This window comes from Megalobrama amblycephala, linkage group LG16, assembly GCF_018812025.1.
Source record: "Megalobrama amblycephala isolate DHTTF-2021 linkage group LG16, ASM1881202v1, whole genome shotgun sequence".
Taxonomy (NCBI): domain Eukaryota; kingdom Metazoa; phylum Chordata; class Actinopteri; order Cypriniformes; family Xenocyprididae; genus Megalobrama; species Megalobrama amblycephala.
Window position 1 is genome coordinate 39,643,570 of NC_063059.1, and position 17,059 is coordinate 39,660,628.

At 36.5% G+C, this 17,059-nt stretch overlaps 6 protein-coding genes and 1 long non-coding RNA gene across 9 annotated transcripts in view; 6 read left to right on the forward strand and 1 right to left on the reverse strand.

Moving 5' to 3' along the window:
* LOC125248653 (gastrula zinc finger protein XlCGF17.1-like) overlaps positions 1–1,949 on the forward strand; it is a 103,890-nt gene extending 101,941 nt beyond the window's left edge. Inside the window, exons 3-4 of the mRNA XM_048160746.1 lie at positions 207–455; positions 716–1,949. Of these exons, the coding sequence (XP_048016703.1) occupies positions 371–455; positions 716–1,578 (948 nt within the window). The 5' untranslated portion in view covers positions 207–370 and the 3' untranslated portion in view covers positions 1,579–1,949. The remainder of the gene's footprint in view (positions 1–206; positions 456–715) is intronic.
* LOC125248609 (gastrula zinc finger protein XlCGF52.1-like) overlaps positions 1–17,059 on the forward strand; it is a 244,508-nt gene that overhangs the window by 81,715 nt on the left and 145,734 nt on the right. The window lies entirely within an intron of this gene.
* Positions 1–17,059, forward strand: part of LOC125248616 (zinc finger protein 501-like) — an 81,607-nt gene that overhangs the window by 52,902 nt on the left and 11,646 nt on the right. The gene's annotated exons all lie outside the window — the stretch shown is intronic.
* Positions 205–7,998, reverse strand: LOC125248733. Its single transcript, XR_007180356.1, has 2 exons — positions 7,870–7,998; positions 205–253 (listed from the first exon to the last, which is right to left on the reverse strand). It is a non-coding gene; the product is annotated as an uncharacterized LOC125248733 (long non-coding RNA).
* Positions 3,955–17,059, forward strand: part of LOC125248594 (zinc finger protein 239-like) — a 30,654-nt gene continuing 17,549 nt past the window's right edge. For 2 of the 3 annotated variants that reach the window (XM_048160597.1, XM_048160593.1), the window contains exons 1-2: positions 3,955–4,106; positions 7,733–8,071. In XM_048160597.1, coding sequence (XP_048016554.1) covers positions 7,987–8,071 — 85 coding nt within the window. In that variant the 5' untranslated portion in view covers positions 3,955–4,106; positions 7,733–7,986. Of the gene's footprint in view, positions 4,107–7,732; positions 8,072–15,780; positions 16,010–17,059 lie in introns of those variants that run through there. The other variant, XM_048160592.1, reaches the window with a different exon arrangement.
* LOC125249458 (zinc finger protein 239-like) lies at positions 8,454–9,759 on the forward strand (the record flags this gene model as incomplete). The annotated part of the gene is made up of 1 exon (XM_048161761.1): positions 8,454–9,759. A coding segment is annotated over one exon (1,122 nt), but the record flags the coding sequence as incomplete, so codon positions are not given.
* LOC125248611 (gastrula zinc finger protein XlCGF57.1-like) lies at positions 10,543–15,397 on the forward strand. Its single transcript, XM_048160625.1, has 3 exons — positions 10,543–10,707; positions 13,059–13,300; positions 13,535–15,397. Exons 2-3 carry the CDS (start codon positions 13,216–13,218, stop codon positions 14,890–14,892), a joined length of 1,443 nt encoding a protein of 480 aa, XP_048016582.1. The 5' UTR covers positions 10,543–10,707; positions 13,059–13,215; the 3' UTR covers positions 14,893–15,397.

Here is a 17,059-nt window from a genome sequence, read left to right on the forward strand (position 1 = left end):
TAGGTATTAATTGAAGAATACAAGCTGTGCCCTGTTTCATCTTTATAATATCCTGGGTTACACAAAAATGAGCAAACTAGAGCTGTTTTATACACTACTAGTGACCATCAAAATCCTTTTTATTTGAACTAAATTAAAGACATCATATGTGTTTGCTGTTAAAGTGATTCAGTATAAATTCAGTAACTTCTCTTTGATTGTTCCAGATCTGGTCCTGTGGGCGTCAGTATCACACAGTGATCACAGTTCACACCTGCAGTGAAGCTCCTCCCACAACAATTCACCAATAAATACTGGGAATATTCATATCATCCTACAAGAGAAGGACAAACTCCAGGTGTAGCAGCTGAAATCTGTGTGACTGTTAAAGATGGAGTTTATTAAAGAGGAGATTGAAGACATGAGTGATCCAGAACCATCCAGAATAAAACATGAAGATACTGAGGAACAAATAGGTTGGTGTCCATTCTTGATTCTTCATTGTTGACTGCTTTGGTAGCTTTGAAATAATAAGCAGTATATGAATGATAACTGATGCAAAAATGCTTATTTACTTTTAATCATAATCTTGTAGGCTATAACAGTTGTCACTTTTTGATCATATTAACAAGAGAATGACCTGAATTGAGCACATCAGATCTAATACCTGATTTCTGTTGATTTCTGCTATTAAATCAGGCTTCATTTGAACTGATTGATTTTATGTCTATTTTAGATCAGACGGAAGTGAAAGAAGTGAAAAAGGAAGTGAAAGAGCAAAGCAAAGAACTGGAGGAAATTAAGGAGAAACATCATTACTTAAGAATTCAAGGAACAAAAGCCAAAAAGCTGCACACCTGCACTCAGTGTGGAAAGAGTTTCACACTAAAAGGAAACCTTAAAACACACATAAGAATTCACACTGGAGAAAAACCGTTTACATGCACTCAGTGTGGAAAGAGTTTTTCTGACGCATCTAGTCTCAGTTATCATCTGCTCCGTTACTCTGGAGAAAAACCATTTAACTGTGATCAGTGTGGTAAAGATTTTAATGCATTATCACGTCTAAAAAAACACCTGAAAGTTCATTCAGATGACAGGCCTTATGTGTGTTCTTTCTGTGGAAAGACTTTTTCACGATCAGACAGTTTTAAACGGCACCAGAAAAGACATAATGAAGTGAGAGATCATGTGTGTTGTGACTGTGGGAAGAGCTTTACTGCATCTGGTGATCTGAAACAGCACCAAAGAATTCATACTGGGGAAAGACCTTACAAGTGCTCATATTGTGACAAGAGTTTCAGTTGGTTGGTATCACTGAAATCACACAAGCGACTTCATACTGGAGAGAAGCCGTACCACTGTACTCAGTGTGGGAAGAGTTTCAAAGATGCAGCAGGTTTAACAATTCATCTGTTTATTCATTCTGGAGAAAAGCCATTTAACTGTGATCAGTGTGGTAAAGGATTTAATTCATCATCACATCTAAACCGACACCTGAAAATTAATTCAGTTGAGAGGTCTTATGTGTGTTCTTTCTGTGGAAAGAGTTTTTCACGACTTAGCTGTTTTAAACATCACAAGAAAACACATAGCTAACTGACAGTTCATATGTGCTTCGACTGTGGGAAGAGCTTTACTACATTTAGTCATCTGAAACGACACCAAAGAATTCATACTGGAGAAAAACCTTACAAGTGCTCATATTGTGACAAGAGTTTTGCTCCGTCTGGAAACCTGAAATCACATGAGCGAGTTCATACTGGAGAGAAGCCGTATTACTGTACTGAGTGTGAGAAGAGTTTCAACACATTCAATAGCCTTCTCAGGCACACAAAGAAATATCATAAGTTGTTGCAGTGAGCAACATTTAATTTTTATGTCAAATATAGTAAAGTAAATGTAGTGAGATGAACAAAATATAGAGTTGCTCCCAAAAGCACAATATCATCTAGTGCAACTTTGTTTGTAGTCTGATCAAGAAACTAAAAGAGTGGTGTTTGAAGCTGCAGAAAATAAAAATTCTTATAGTGTAGTGATGTAATTTACTTATTTACTAAGTGTACTACATTGTGTGTTCTGATAGTACATGGAATTATGGGCAAGAAAAATTAAACTTTTTGTCTTAAAAACATGTTAAACTGTGATTATTTAATGTAAAAACTCATTGAATGTAAAAACATTACTTCAGCATAAATTCTGAAAAATACCTGAAAGTTCACGCAGATGTCTAATATGTGTTTGTGGAAATAGTTTCACTCACTTTTATCTGTTTGATTTGTTCATTTGTATGCTAGTCAAAAATGATGGCCTATTAACAGACCATATCAAATTAGGTTTTAATATTATTTCATAAAGGAGTGCACATTTAGAAAAATATTGATAAATGCATTTTTGAGAATTAATGATAGTTTCATCTAAAATAATGTACTTTTAAAATACTGTTAACTGTTATCTGTCATAATGGGCAGAAATGACATCAAAAGTCATTTTAGAAAAAGATTTTTTCCCACTTTTTTATATTTGTGTGATATGCAGGCTGTTTGTAAGGGGAAGCAGCGTTGTGCGAGGTAAAGTGGAGAATGTCCATGAATATGGAAAATGTGGACAGGTTGTGAAACCCAAATGTTCTAATTGCGATGGTGAACACAACACTGACTCTGGTGGGTGTCATGTGAGGAAAGAAATGGTGAAAATTCAAAACGTTAAAGGTCCCGTTTTTCGTGGTTTTTTGAAGCTTTGATTGTGTTTATAGTGTGCAATATAACATGTGTTCATGTTTCGCGTGTAAAAAACACAGTATTTTTCACATAATTTACTTATCTGTATACCGCTGTTTCCACTGTCATAAAAACGGGCTGATGACTTCCTTGTTCTATGAAGTCCCTCCTTCAGAAATACGTAACGAGTTCTGATTGTGCCAGCGGTTCCTGTGTTGTGATTCGACAGCAGCTCTTGAGCGCATCTTGCCCGGAAAGGTCACGCCTCTTACCATAACGTGGAGATGCACGCGCTCAGTGTTATTGTAAACATGCCTTTAATTTTACCCTATCAATTTGAGCCGGAATCAGACCCGGTGATTGGACTGCGGGATGAAAATAACAGCGTTTCGACGACATGGCGACAAACACACTCTACAAACGCGACTCTTGTGTATTCCTGTGGGCGGAGGTTAGTCAAAAAACTGTTTTAGTGACGTCATTAAAGAAGGAAGTAGAGGGATGTAGTCCAAACTGGCCGTTCGATGTAGGCGACTTCTGTTAAATAAAATATCTCGCTTGGCATTGAACTTTGAGCTTTAAAATTTGTACAGATTTTATTTATACTCTAACAACAACATTACACACTAACTAAAGTTTGAAACATGGGATCACGAAGAACGGGACCTTTAAGATTTCAGAAGGGTTGACACAGACAAACAAAGCAACAAAGATGGTTAAGAAAGTAGATCAAAAAGAAAATAGCTAAAATACTTACTAAAATACTTTCATCAAATGAATCAATATGCCATGTGCAATCATTATAATATCACCACTAAATAATTTTTTGCGTAATTTAACTTCTACCATGTCACTGTCACACTGGGGCAGAAATGCCATAAAAATGCAAACAAAAACAAAAGCAAAATTTTTTTTTTTTTTAAATGACACCAAAATTAAAGATTTAGAGGAAAACCCCTTGTAATGAGTTTTTATTATTATTATTATTATTATTATTATTATTATTATTATATTTATATGATGTATGATCAAATACAAGCAAGTTTCATAAAACCAAGCAACATATACAAGCAAAATGCTGTTTTCTGGACTGAGTATGATCCCAATATGAAATTGATTTCATAACAGCTCCATAAACAAGTTATTATTGTGTAACTTCAATTTTAGACACACGTTGAAAAGATTGTTAATGATAACATTTGATTAATCCAGTTTAGGGGTCTAGATTGTTGAAGTCATATTGCTCCGTATCAGAGACGAAATGTGATTTACTTAAGAATTTGCGGCCCCTTTAAGAAACATGACACCGTGCGCACTGAGGATGCGCAGAAGAGACACGAGACGAGTGCTGAAACTTTCACCATTTGAAGCTGAAAGCGACGCTGTTAACGACCGTGAATGAAGGACGTAAGTGGAATATTTTCTTTGGATGTCGTATATTTCAGTCTGCAGATGAGAGATGTTTCTGAAGTAATGAATGAGGTAAAAACTATGAATGAGGGAACTACTGGACACGAAGAGGCTTTTCAGCAGCTCATTTAAACATGGAGGTTCTGTTAGACTTGATGCAATGATGCAAAATCGGGTTTATTGCTTAATAAAATATGATCTGATAATAAATTATGGACATATGGAGTTTGAATGGTAATAAATGTCCATTTTAATAAAATAAATGTATCATAACAAAATAACACAAACCGTTAAAAAACAATTTCCAGTATCTCTGAAATATTGAAGTGCAAAATCTAAGAAAATAGTTAGTAAAAATTTAAATGAAAAGTTTAGTAAGATCTTAACAAAATCTAATTAAAATATTGAACAAAAATCTAAGTATAAGTCTGTGTAAAATTATTGCCTAAGGAAAGATGAGATCTCATTGCAAAGAACAGAAATTGAGTCAAGACTGAGAAACTATGTGGCAAATTATGTTCACATACTATGAAAACTGGACACATACTGGACACCAGTAAACCACAAAAAGTAATTAAGGCAAAATTTTAATACTAAATTGCAGGCAGCTCAGCATCTTAAAAGTACAAAGTACATTTTAATATATTGTGTGACGTTAAAATGTCATGTTAAAATGTCCAATGAACACATCGTGTGATGGAAGATTAATGATCTAGTTCCTTTTCTTAGAAATCCAATTTGCATGTGAAATTAATATTATATTGAGAAGGTACCCTTTGGCCTTTGTTCCAGCCATGTACATGTCTACTTCTGCAGACGAGGCATTTAAAAATATCTTTCACTTTAACTTAATTATTTCTGCATATGCCAGGGGAATTTTGAGAATGCATTCGTGTGCAGCAGAATTAGAAAAACGACACAATTAAACAATATAGCTTTGAAAAACTGCTCATGAAGAGAAACACTAAATATTATATATTTATATTGTAAGACTGATATTGGACTATCTGGACCGAGAAAGGGCTATTCTTTGAGAAAACAAAGGAAATTAACATTTGAACTCTCTCTTGCAAAATTAGCATCCCCATCCGAGATGCAATCACACCTCAGCATTGCCTTAATCTACATTTCCCTTCCTTCACCCCCCTCTTCCCCCATCTCTTCTCTCTACATGCAGAGATGACCTGAAATTCACCCAAAATCTATATGGTTTAATTTGAACAGTTATCATGCAACATTATACATGTTTGGTATCATTTGAAATGTCTCAGTGCGACTGGTACAAAGGTCTCATTCCCATAGAAGTAAACCAGAAGGTAATAAAGGTTTAAAGATTTTAGAGATATTTTGCTCTCTGTAATGGGTGTGTCCACCTTCACCGTGTCTTTCATGCAAATGGACTTCTGTCCCTAAAAAGGTGTAAACTACTCAGTCTAGGACCCTGATTAATGCAAATTACCATTGTGAACTCATGTTTCCATTTGAAAGAAGTTTCTGTCTTGGTCTGAGTATTTAAAGAGATGTTGCAGGAGGCTCAGCGCTCGATCCTGTAATCAGATCAGATCAGCCCACATTGCTGGGTGTCCTTCAGACACTCAGCAATGTGTATTTTTCTAATGTCAGGTATGCATCTTTTTAGTCTTTTTCTGAGCATTTGATGTTTTGTATTGATCATCTTTAAATTGATTATGTAATTGGCATGATACATTTACCTGACTAATAAATTGTTACATTTGGCTTTATTCTGACTTACTCTGAAATTATTGACTTCAGTAGATTACGATGTATCCGTTGTTACCGCAAATCTATGACCAGGGTTAAGTACATACTAGATCTCGGATTGTATGGAGCATGGGGCACATCTGGCGAGATACTAGGTTTCTGACTAACTGCTTGACTTTAACTAAAGCCGAGTTCAGACTGCACGATTTTCAAAGCAGTCGGGTCACTGTTCTTTTCACACTGCATGACTATCTTGGCCAGCATTCAGTCGCTGCTGTGTTCAAACTGCACGATGGATCGGCGACAGAAGGTTTCACACTGCATGATAGGAAGAATCGCCGACAACTGTCTGGCACGCAAACTACGTTTCACAACCAAACACACGCGAGATGTGACAAGGAAACAACGCGATATCACGCGTGCAAGACCGGAGTTATTATTATTATTATTAAAAACGGTAGCCCGCAAGAAGCTTGCAATACGAATTGCCTGTGCGCTGATTTGCAGCGAAAACAAGAAAAAGAAAAGAAGAATATGGAGGAGGAAATGGTTGAGGAGACTGTGGATTGTGTGTTCTGCAATGAGAGTTGGAGGTAAATACATAACTTTTCAATGTGCTGCTGTTGGATGGTCAAGCAAATGTTTGTGCTTTGGTTCTGTTTGATATAATTGTAATGTTTATGTGTACAAAGCCATGCTTGCTGATGTTGTGGTCTATAACTCCTCCCCGAACTCCCCGCTGAACTGTATCTTGCTCTCTCATTGGTTGTCGGTCATCGCCGATGTAGTTTCCAGTCAGAACACTTTTCACACAGCAGGATTTTGAATCGCCCACAGGTCCAGATATTTAGCATGCCAAATATCTCACGGGCGTCGGCGACTCGTCGGCGATTCTCTCAGATCGCGTCTTTGCTCATTCACACTGCGTGGTTGTCACTCGCATGAACGAGCACCGATTTGCCTGTGATTTCGGGCATTTGTCGGCGATTTCTCAAAACCTGTCGGCGAGCCAAAATCGGGGGTTAAAATCGTGCAGTCTGAACTCGGCTTAAGTTGTTATGCAATTGCATTCACTATATGGGGCTAGACAAAGGTGTACTGGTCATAACCTCTGGTCATTGCCTCTGCTTTAATTAAGTTGTTATATAGTTATTTTATTACCTATATGGGGCCAGATAAATTACTATCGAGGGGCAACATTACCTCATAGTACTGGTCATAACCCCTGATTATTGTCAGAGCTTTAACTAAGTTGTTATATAGGCGATTGTATGGGGCTACATGGGTACCTTTTTAACAATAGCAAGCATTGGCAGCATTGTTAAATTGCTTTAGCCATAACCTCTGGTTATTGATCAGACTGGCGAGTTTGTGATCGTGGGCCCGCATAACAGCTGGTGCGAGGACCCTGTGCGACTCTGAGAACCGAATGAACGAGTACAATAAGAGTAAAGAGTTAAACAGAATAATCAAATGTCTAGATAAATTAGCGTATAAATTGTCAATTATCATTTGGCATTCGAACCTAAATTCGAGGTCATAATAAAATGGAGTCAGATAAACCTTTAATTGGAATTAAACTATTTTGCCACACTGAAAAGACAGAATGCGCAAGAAACCTTCCCCACCCAGTGGGAAACCGCTGTTGGGCCGATTGGGCGGGCCTTACAATATTTCCTTCAGACAAAAATATATGATTTCTATAAAAACTATAATTAAGATGTTAAAACATAAACAAATGTTGATATTTTCTTCACATTCATCACTTTGGAATTAAATAATTAAACAAACCTTGTGGTAAATGCAACTAATATGTAACCACATCTAAATTCTCTATATTTCTATCATAAAGCAGACATGTGTGTTTTATTTAAATTCAGTAACTTTTTTTTTTTTTCCAGATCTGGTTCTGTCTTCCTGATCGGATTGCAAAAAGGAATAAATCACCCTTTACAATCCGAATATAACTGTAATCAGATCTAGTTAATTCATTCCGATTATTAGGGTCTATGCAAACACAGCTTGCTACAGTTCACACCTGCAGTGAAGCTCCTCCCACAACAATTCACCAATAAATACTGGGAATATTCACCTCATCCTACAAGAGAAGGACAAACTCCAGGTGTAGCAGCTGAAATCTGTGTGACTGTTAAAGATGGAGTTTATTAAAGAGGAGATTGAAGACATGAGTGATCCAGAACCATCCAGAATAAAACATGAAGATACTGAGGAACAAATAGGTTGGTGTCCATTCTTGATTCTTCATTGTTGACTGCTTTGGTAACTGTGAAATATTAAGCAGTATATGGATGATAAATGATGCAGAAAAGCTTATATAATTTTAATCATCTTTTTAGATACGTTTAATCATAATCTTGTAGGCTTTCATAGATGTCAAACACATTTTGAACATATTAACAAGAGAATGACAGGATCTATTATTTTATTTTGATTTTATATGTCTATTTTAGATCAGATGGACGTGAAAGAGCAAAGAAAAGAAATGGAGAAAATTCAGGAGGAACATCATAGCTTTAACAAAACTCAAGGAACAAAAGCCAAAAAGATGCACACCTGCTCACAGTGTGGAAAGAGTTTCACACAAAAAGGAAACCTTAACAAACACATGACAGTTCACACTGGAGAAAAACGTTAACATGCACTCAGTGTGAAAAGAGCTTTTCTCAAGCATCAGGTCTCAATAAACATCTGCTCCTTCACTCTGGAGAAAAAACATTTAACTGTGATCAGTGTGGTAAAGATTTTATTTCTTCATCAGATCTTAAACGACACCTGAAAGTTCATTCAGATGAGAGGCCTTATGTGTGTTCTTTCTGTGGAAAGACTTTTTCGTGGCTGTACAGTTTTAAACATCACCAGAAAACACATGATGAAGTGAAAGATCATGTGTGTTTGGACTGTGGGAAGAGCTTTACTATAGCTTTCTATCTGAAACAGCACCAAAGAATTCATACTGGAGAAAAACCTTACAAGTGCTCATATTGTGACAAGAGTTTCAGTCATTCTGGAACCCTGAAATCACATGAGCGAGTTCATACTGGAGAAAAACCTTACAAGTGCTCATATTGTGAGAAGAGTTTCAATCAGTCTGGAAACCTGGAAACTCATAAACGAATTCATACTGGAGAGAAGCCGTACTACTGTACTCAGTGTGGAAAGAGTTTCAGAATAAAAGAATCTCTTACCAAACACATGAGAGTTCACACTGGAGAGAAACCGTTTACATGCACTCAGTGTGGAAAGAGTTTTCCTCAAGCATCAGGTCTAAATAATCATCTGCTCCTTCACTCTGGAGAAAAAACATTTAACTGTGATCAGTGTGGTAAAGATTTTATTTCATCATCATATCTAAAAAAACATCTGATAGTTCATTCAGATGAGAGGCCTTATGTGTGTTCTCTCTGTGGAAAGAGTTTTTCGCGGCTGGGCAGTTTTAAATTGCACCAGAAAACACATGATGAAGTGAGAGATCATGTGTGTTCAGAGTGTGGGAAGAGCTTTACTACAACTAGCCATCTGAAATGGCACAAACGTATTCATACTAGAGAAAAACCTTACAAGTGCTCATGTTGTGACAAGAGTTTCAGTCTGCTTAGAAAACTGAAATCACATGAACGAGTTCATACTGGAGAGAAGTTCAACTGTACTCAGTGTGAGAAGAGTTTTAAAACTGCCAAAGGTCTCGGTATTCATTTAAACGTTCACTGGAGAAAAATAATTTAACTGTGATCAGCTTTGAACTGTGATTTAACTGTGAGTGTATAAAGAGTTTTACTATATCTGAAACAACATGAAAGAATTCATACTGGAGAAAGTTGTAATCATATCATTCAAACTCAAAAAATACTTCAAGTGAGCAGCATTTGTTTTATGTCAAATACATTAAAGTAAATTCTTTGAAATAAAATATGGAGTTTTTACTAAAAGCACAATACCATCTAAATTTGGTGAAATGCTTGGAAAACTATAAGGTTAACAACTCATACAGTGTAAATAAATTCCTAGTTTTATTTTCTGTCAGGATGGATTGTGTGCTTAGCAGGTCTTACTTGAATAAGATATATTCATGTAATTTATTTATTTGTCAAGTGTACTAAATTGTGTTCTGATCGTACATAACATTATGAGAAATCAAACTGAAACATCTTTGTTTTGATTGACCTATTTAATGAACACTGAGAATCACCCAGTGTAGTGTTAGTGAGAAGATGAGGAGAGAACAGTAAAACAGGACTGAAAATAACATTACCAATAAAGGATCCTAATGCTATATGGTCATTTATTTTCATCACTGTGAATGTCTCAGTTGAGCATCATTTTTTTGTTTGGTATACTTCACTCTGGATTCTTTAGGAAATCAGTCACAACTTCGGCACAGGCTTTGCAAACAGACTTTTATCTATGTTATAATCAAAACTTTTACAACTAGTTAACCTTGAGAGCTGTAATAGTACAAATGTGCTAAAAGCTTTAAAGAGAGTTCCACATGTAATACTTATTTCATATGAAAACTTTAGCCAGCAGTCACAGCAGTGGGTGATTAAAGTTAAGTCTCACAGCCGACACACCCCTTCAAACAGAATATTTAAATTAAAATTCATACAGGATTGAAACAAACTGAGGGTGAGTAAATGATAACAGAATTTTCATTTTTGGCCGAACTATCCCTTTAAGAATACACGGCACCTTTAAGAAACCTGACACTGCGCGCACTGAGGATGCGCAGAAGAGAGAAGCGTGAGAGAGGAGGCGAGTGAAAACTTTCACCAGTTGAAGCTGAAAGCGCCGCTGATTCGTGAATGAATGATAAATGTGGAATTTTTTTCTCTGGATGCTGTATATTTTCATTCTGCAGGTGAGAGATGTTCTCAGATTACAGTTTAACATTAACCAGCATCTACGTGTTAAAGTACATATGTAACGAAGTGTGTCCTGGTTTATTATTAGAGTGTAATAATATGTTGGAGAGTTTTTGTTGTTGTTGTTATAGGTGCAATATGAAATATTTTGCAGTAAAATATCAAAAAACCACTACGCCAGTGTTATATATTTTGTTCACTTGAGTACTTACAATATCCCAAATGTTTCCAACTATTTGTAAATCGTGAGAAAATTGCAATTTTATCCAAAACTCCGGGACGTGTGAGGAGTCGCCTGTTTAACGTTACCCTCGGTTTCCGGTTTTATTTTGTAGAAACCATGGAAACACCTAAGACGCTTTAATATAGACCCCTTAAAAGTTTGTAAACATTGCAACGTTTCTTGGTGGGCGGGGCTTAGCTGGAGGCAAAAAGAGACGCTGGACTCAATGTTGACAAGCGTAAGCTAGCATGTTTTAGGAGGGATTTATTAAACATAGATGCAGAAGAAAGTTCAGAACTGTCCGAATATGTACAGTCACTGACTCTGCGGGACCGTGACAGCTATTTTTGTAAATTAACTTAAGTTTTGGATATTTCCTAGACAACATATTACTTTCGGGTGGTTCGGGGCATTTTGTCAAGGTTTATTGTCTAATGTAACCTAACTGGGCTAACTATGATTATGGCTAGCAATGTGGATTATTTTAAGAGACCATTCAAAGGATGGCACACACATCTATCGCTGTATGTTTATTTAACATTTAAGCTAGCTAGTGTGCTGAAAGTTGGCGACATTTCACCTATAAAACAGAAACTTGCTGATTTGTACTAGATAAAACCAACACACCATTACATATGCATCGATTATTTTACCTGATGTGAAGTGTGCACTGCAAACACGAGTATTATTTATGATCGTCTCAGTCCAGTCTGTACGCCGTATTGCTTTCAACCACAATTATCTTTTTGATTTCTGTGAAGGAATGTCTGCCGGGATCTGGTAAAACTTTAGTTTTGAATCAAAAGTCCTGTTCCTTCTGTTCTGGCAGCCAAAAACACAACAAGACGACATTTTAAAGTCAAAACCTCAAACTTTTAGCGCGCCCGCTATTAGTTCTTATTTATGTTTTGCCTCCAGCTAGAGCAGTGACGTCACAGTGACGTAGGCGATTAAGGGGTCTAATATTGTGCATTTTAATAGACAAGGGAACATCTGTTTTGATATATTTATAGACAGAAAACTAATTGTTGTTCATATAGCTCAACATGTTTAGTCTTTTTGTTTAAATCAATTTTCTTGATTTTTTTCTAAGTACCATGCTTTACCATGCCTCAGAGAAAAATACTATTTTGTCAAGTAGCTAACATAGCATAATCAGATGCAGCTTTATTTTTAGTAACAGTAATACAGAATTTTCTCCATCATCCAATACGTTTTAAAATGAATTGCTTGCCATTTATCAACACAAGACATCCAGTATTTAATATGATATTCTAAAATCGATCTATCTTACAGCAGCTGCCGAGTAAACGCACAGAGTAACGTTATAACATAATTTTCAAAACACTCAAATGTGTCTAATATGATAAACAGCTGCTTTACCTCATACTCATGACCGTAAAAGCGGAAGCGGCGCCGGCGACTGTGACATAATAAAAGTCCCGCTGCTCGTGAGGCGTGTGTTGCGCAATCGCTCCAGCTCCTCGTTCAGCTCCCACAACACTTGGTCCTGCTCTGCTTCATAATACAGAAGCATTAATAATCGCATGCATGAACATGATTTCTTCCTGACTCCAATCCCTGTTCTTTTGCATTGTCCGTTGAGGTGGAGACCACATGTCCCAAGATTCCGCTCTCAAACTTGGCGTCATCAAGCTACGGCTTTGTTTTGAATAGGCTTTTAGCAACCTCTAACGGACAAAATTATTACATACTGCACCTTTAAACATGATGGTCCTGTTGTTTCTCTCTGTTTCACAGACAAGGTTTAAGCATATGCTAGACTAAAATACATTACTGAGCTGTTTTAACTCAAAGGCAACTTGCACTGACATATCTTAAAATATCTTAGTGCCATTGTTTTGTCTCAAGATGCACACTTTTTTTCTAAAGCATGTTTATAAATGCTACTTAAATGTCCTAATTGGACTACGGCCTAATCCTGGCTTAATCTAAACCCTGTCTGTGAAACCTCATACTTTGGACAAAAAGTAAACAAACTTTGTTTTAAATGCAACTAATATGTAACTGTATCAAAATTCTCTGTATTTCTATCAGAAAACAGACATGTTCAGTTAATTTAAATGTAATTTAAACTTTTTTTTTTAACACTCTTTTACCCAGAACTGGTCCTGTGGGCGTCATTATCACACACAGTTCACACCTGCAGTGAAGCTCCACCCACAACAATTCACTAATAAATACTGGGAATATTCACACCATCCTACAAGAGAAGGACAAACTCCAGGAGTAGCAGCTGAAATCTGTGTGACTGTCAAAGATGGAGTTTATTAAAGAAGAGATTGAAGACATGAGTATTTCAGAACCATCTACAATAAAACATGAAGATACTGAGGAACCAATAGGTTGGTGTTCATTCTTGATTCTTCATTATTGACCGCTTTGGTGGCTGTGAAATAATAAGCATTATATGAATGCAGAAATGCTTATATAATAATTGTAATCATCATCTTTTATATACTTTTAATCATAATCTTGTAGGCTATAACAGTTGTCAAACACATTTTGATCCTATTAACAAGAGGATATTAACAGGACTAAGATTTAGCACATCAGAGATAATTTTATGTCTATTTTAGATCAGATGAAAGTGAAACAGCAAAGAAATGAAATGGAGGAAATTGGGGAGGAACATCATAACTTTAACAAAACTCAAGGAACAAAAGCCAAAAAACTGCACATCTGCTCACAGTGTGGAAAGAGTTTCAGACAAAAAGGAAACCTTAACAAACACATGGCAGTTCACACTGGAGAAAAACCATTTACATGCTCTCAGTGTGAAAAGAGTTTTTCTCGAGCATCAAGTCTTAATACACATCTGTTGCATCATTCAGGAGAAAAATCATTTAACTGTGATCAGTGTGATAAAGATTTTATTTTGTCATCACAACCAAAAAAACATCTGAAAGTTCATTCAGATGAGAGACCTTATGTGTGTTCTCTCTGTGGAAAGAGTTTTTCATTTCCTGATAGTTTTAAACTGCACCAGAAAACACATAATGATGTGAAAGATCATGTGTGCTTTGACTGTGGGAAGAGCTTTACTACATCTGGTGAATTGAAACGGCACCAAAGAATTCATACTGGAGAAAAACCTTACAAGTGCTTACACTGTGACAGGAGTTTCACTATGTCTGGAAACCTGAAATCACATGAGCGACTTCATACTGGAGAAAAACCTTACAAGTGCTCATATTGTGAGAAGAGTTTCAGTCAGTCTGGAAACCTGGAATCTCATGAGCGAATTCATACAGGAGAGAAGCCGTACCACTGTACTCAGTGTGGAAAGAGTTTCACACAAAAAGGAAGCCTTATGACACACATGAGAGTTCACACTGGAGAGAAACCATTTACATGCACTCAGTGTGAAAAGAGTTTTTCTCGAGCATCATCTCTCAGTGTTCATCTGCTCCGTCATTCTGGAGAAAAACTATTTAACTGTGATCAGTGTGGTAAAGATTTTACTACATTATCAAATCTAAAACAACACCTGATAGTTCATTCAGATGAGAGGCCTTATGTGTGTTCTCTCTGTGGAAAGAGTTTTTCACGGCTGGACAGTTTTAAATTGCACCAAAAAACACATGATGAAGTGAAAGATCATGTGTGTTGTGACTGTGGGAAGAGCTTTACTACATCTGGCCATCTGAAATGGCACCAACGAATTCATACTGGAGAAAAACCTTACAAGTGTTCATATTGTGACAAGAGTTTCACTTATTCTGGAAGCCTGAAATCACATGAGCGAGTTCATACTGGAGAACGACCTTATAAGTGCTCTTATTGTGACAAGAGTTTCACTAAGTCTGGAAACCTGCAATCTCATGAGCGAGTTCATACTGGAGAGAAGCCGTACCACTGTACTCAGTGTGAGAAGAGTTTTAAAAGTACCAAAGCTCTCAGTATTCATTTACACATTCATTCAGGAGAAAAATAATTTAACTGTGATCAGTGTGGTAAAAAGTTTATTTCATCATCACATTTAAAACAGCACCTGAAAGCTAATTTAGTGAACTATATGTGTGTTCCTACTGTGTTTTTTTTAAGGCTGAACAGTTTAAAAAAAAAAAAAAAAAAAATGATGTGAGAGATCATGTGTGTTGTGAGAGTACGAAGAGTTTTACTATATCTAAGTTACTAGATCAAAGAATTCGTACTGGAGAAAGTTTTAAACTAAGTTTGAAACATTTATCATCCTTCAAACTCATAGAAAACATTGCAAGTGAGCAGCATTCGTTTTCTTGTCAAATATTTTAAAGTAAATTCTCTGAAATAAAATATGGAGTTTTTACTAAAATCATCTAATTTTGGTGAAATGCTTGGAAAACTAGAAAGTTAACAGCTCTCACAGTGTAAATAAAGTCGTTGTAGTTTTATTTTGTGTCAGGATGGATTGTGTGCCTAGCTGGTCTTACTTGAATAAAATATATTCATGTACTTCATACTGGTGGGTTTCTGATGGAAATTCGAGCATGCAGCAGTTGGTCTTTGTGTCATTACATCACGTCTGTAAACAGAAAGGAACGAGTCCCTGCCAGTAGGCTATATCATGCGATGAATCATTTATAACTTTTTCTCACAGCAGCTGCAATTAAACTTATCATTTTGATTGCGGATTGTAATCCAGAAAGGTCCAAATGACAATCAGCAGTGACAACTGGAGATTCAGCCGTGGTCAAAAAGCAAAACACTTCAGACTACAGAATAGCTACTGAAATTGAAATCTACAGGTAACACTAATACACACTAAGTCCATCAGCTGATATTCTTTAAAATAGAAAACAGAAGAAATAAATTCATACAGGTTTCCACTTGAGGGTGAGTAAGTGATGACAGAATTTTAATTTTTGGCTGAACTATCCCTTTAAGAATATGCGGCACCTTTAAGAAATATGACACCGCGCGCACTGAGGATGCGCAGAAGAGAGAATCGCGAGAGACGAGGCGAGTGCTGAAGCTTTCACCACTTAGACGCTGAAAGCGACGCTGTTAACGTCGAACAAGGAATAAATGTGGAATATTTTCTCTAGATGCTGTATATTTTCAGTCTGCAGGTGAGAGATGTTCTCAGATTACAGTTTAACATTAACCAGTCACTACGTGTTAAAGTACTAATGTAACGAAATATGTCCTGTTTTATTACTACAGTGTATGGCCTAATAATATGTTAGTAGAGAGTTTTTTAATACATACTCTTGTCTGTTAAAATGTGCTTAATGTTCCACTTTAAAGAAGATTTCAGATATCACCATAATAAATAAGGTGAAAACAAAAAACTTTTGAAGACAATGAGGCTTTTCAGCAGCTCAGTAAACATGTTCCTGTTGTTTCTCTCTCAGTTTCACAGACAAGGTTTAAGCCTACTCCTAGACTGCTATACATTATTGAGTTGTTTTAACTGAAAGCAAATTGCACTGATATATCTTAAAATATCTCAGTGCCATTGTTTTGTCTCAAGATACACACATTTTTACTAAGACATGTTTAAAAAATCTACTTAAATGTCCTAATTGGACTAAGGTTAGGGACACACCAAACAGATGCCAAAGAACTAGCACTGATAAAGGTCGACTATGTTGTCACCAGCGTCTGTGCAAAAAAATGCATGTGAATACAGAGAACTAAAGCCGACTGTCAGCCAGCATGCACGTTCTGCGGCTGCGTGTAAAGCCCTGGGTATACTTCGTTTTTTTACGCGTACGCTAGTGTATGCGCACAGTCGAACGCACAGCCTTGCAAAAGTTTACTTCATATGACTCATACGAATGCATAGGCCTTTGGCGCATGCACAGTTTTGAGCAAAATCTCACCACGAGTTACAACCCACGTAAATATTTTTGTATTCTTTCATGCTAGAGTTGTACAATTGAGGGTACTTTTTAAACTCTTCACACAAGTCTCTTATCTATGTAGGCCTCGGTAGCTTGCATGCGTTCCGGTCTGTTCTGTTAAATGCAGTTTTTCTTTAACTACCTTGTGAATCAACGCCCCAGTTGCCACCTTGTGGATAAACTAAATACTGCAAAAAACAGTACACGCATATACACTGTGTGCAGAATTATTAGGCAAGTTGATTTTCTGATCATATTTTTTTTCTAAGCACA

Bases quoted from the DNA above. Each gene is read 5' to 3' on its own strand.
- LOC125248611 (XM_048160625.1), top strand. From the start codon at position 13,216: ATGGAGTTTATTAAAGAAGAGATTGAAGACATGAGTATTTCAGAACCA. The intron at 13,301-13,534 runs GTTGGTGTTCAT...TGTCTATTTTAG, and splicing joins AGATACTGAGGAACCAATAG to ATCAGATGAAAGTGAAACAG.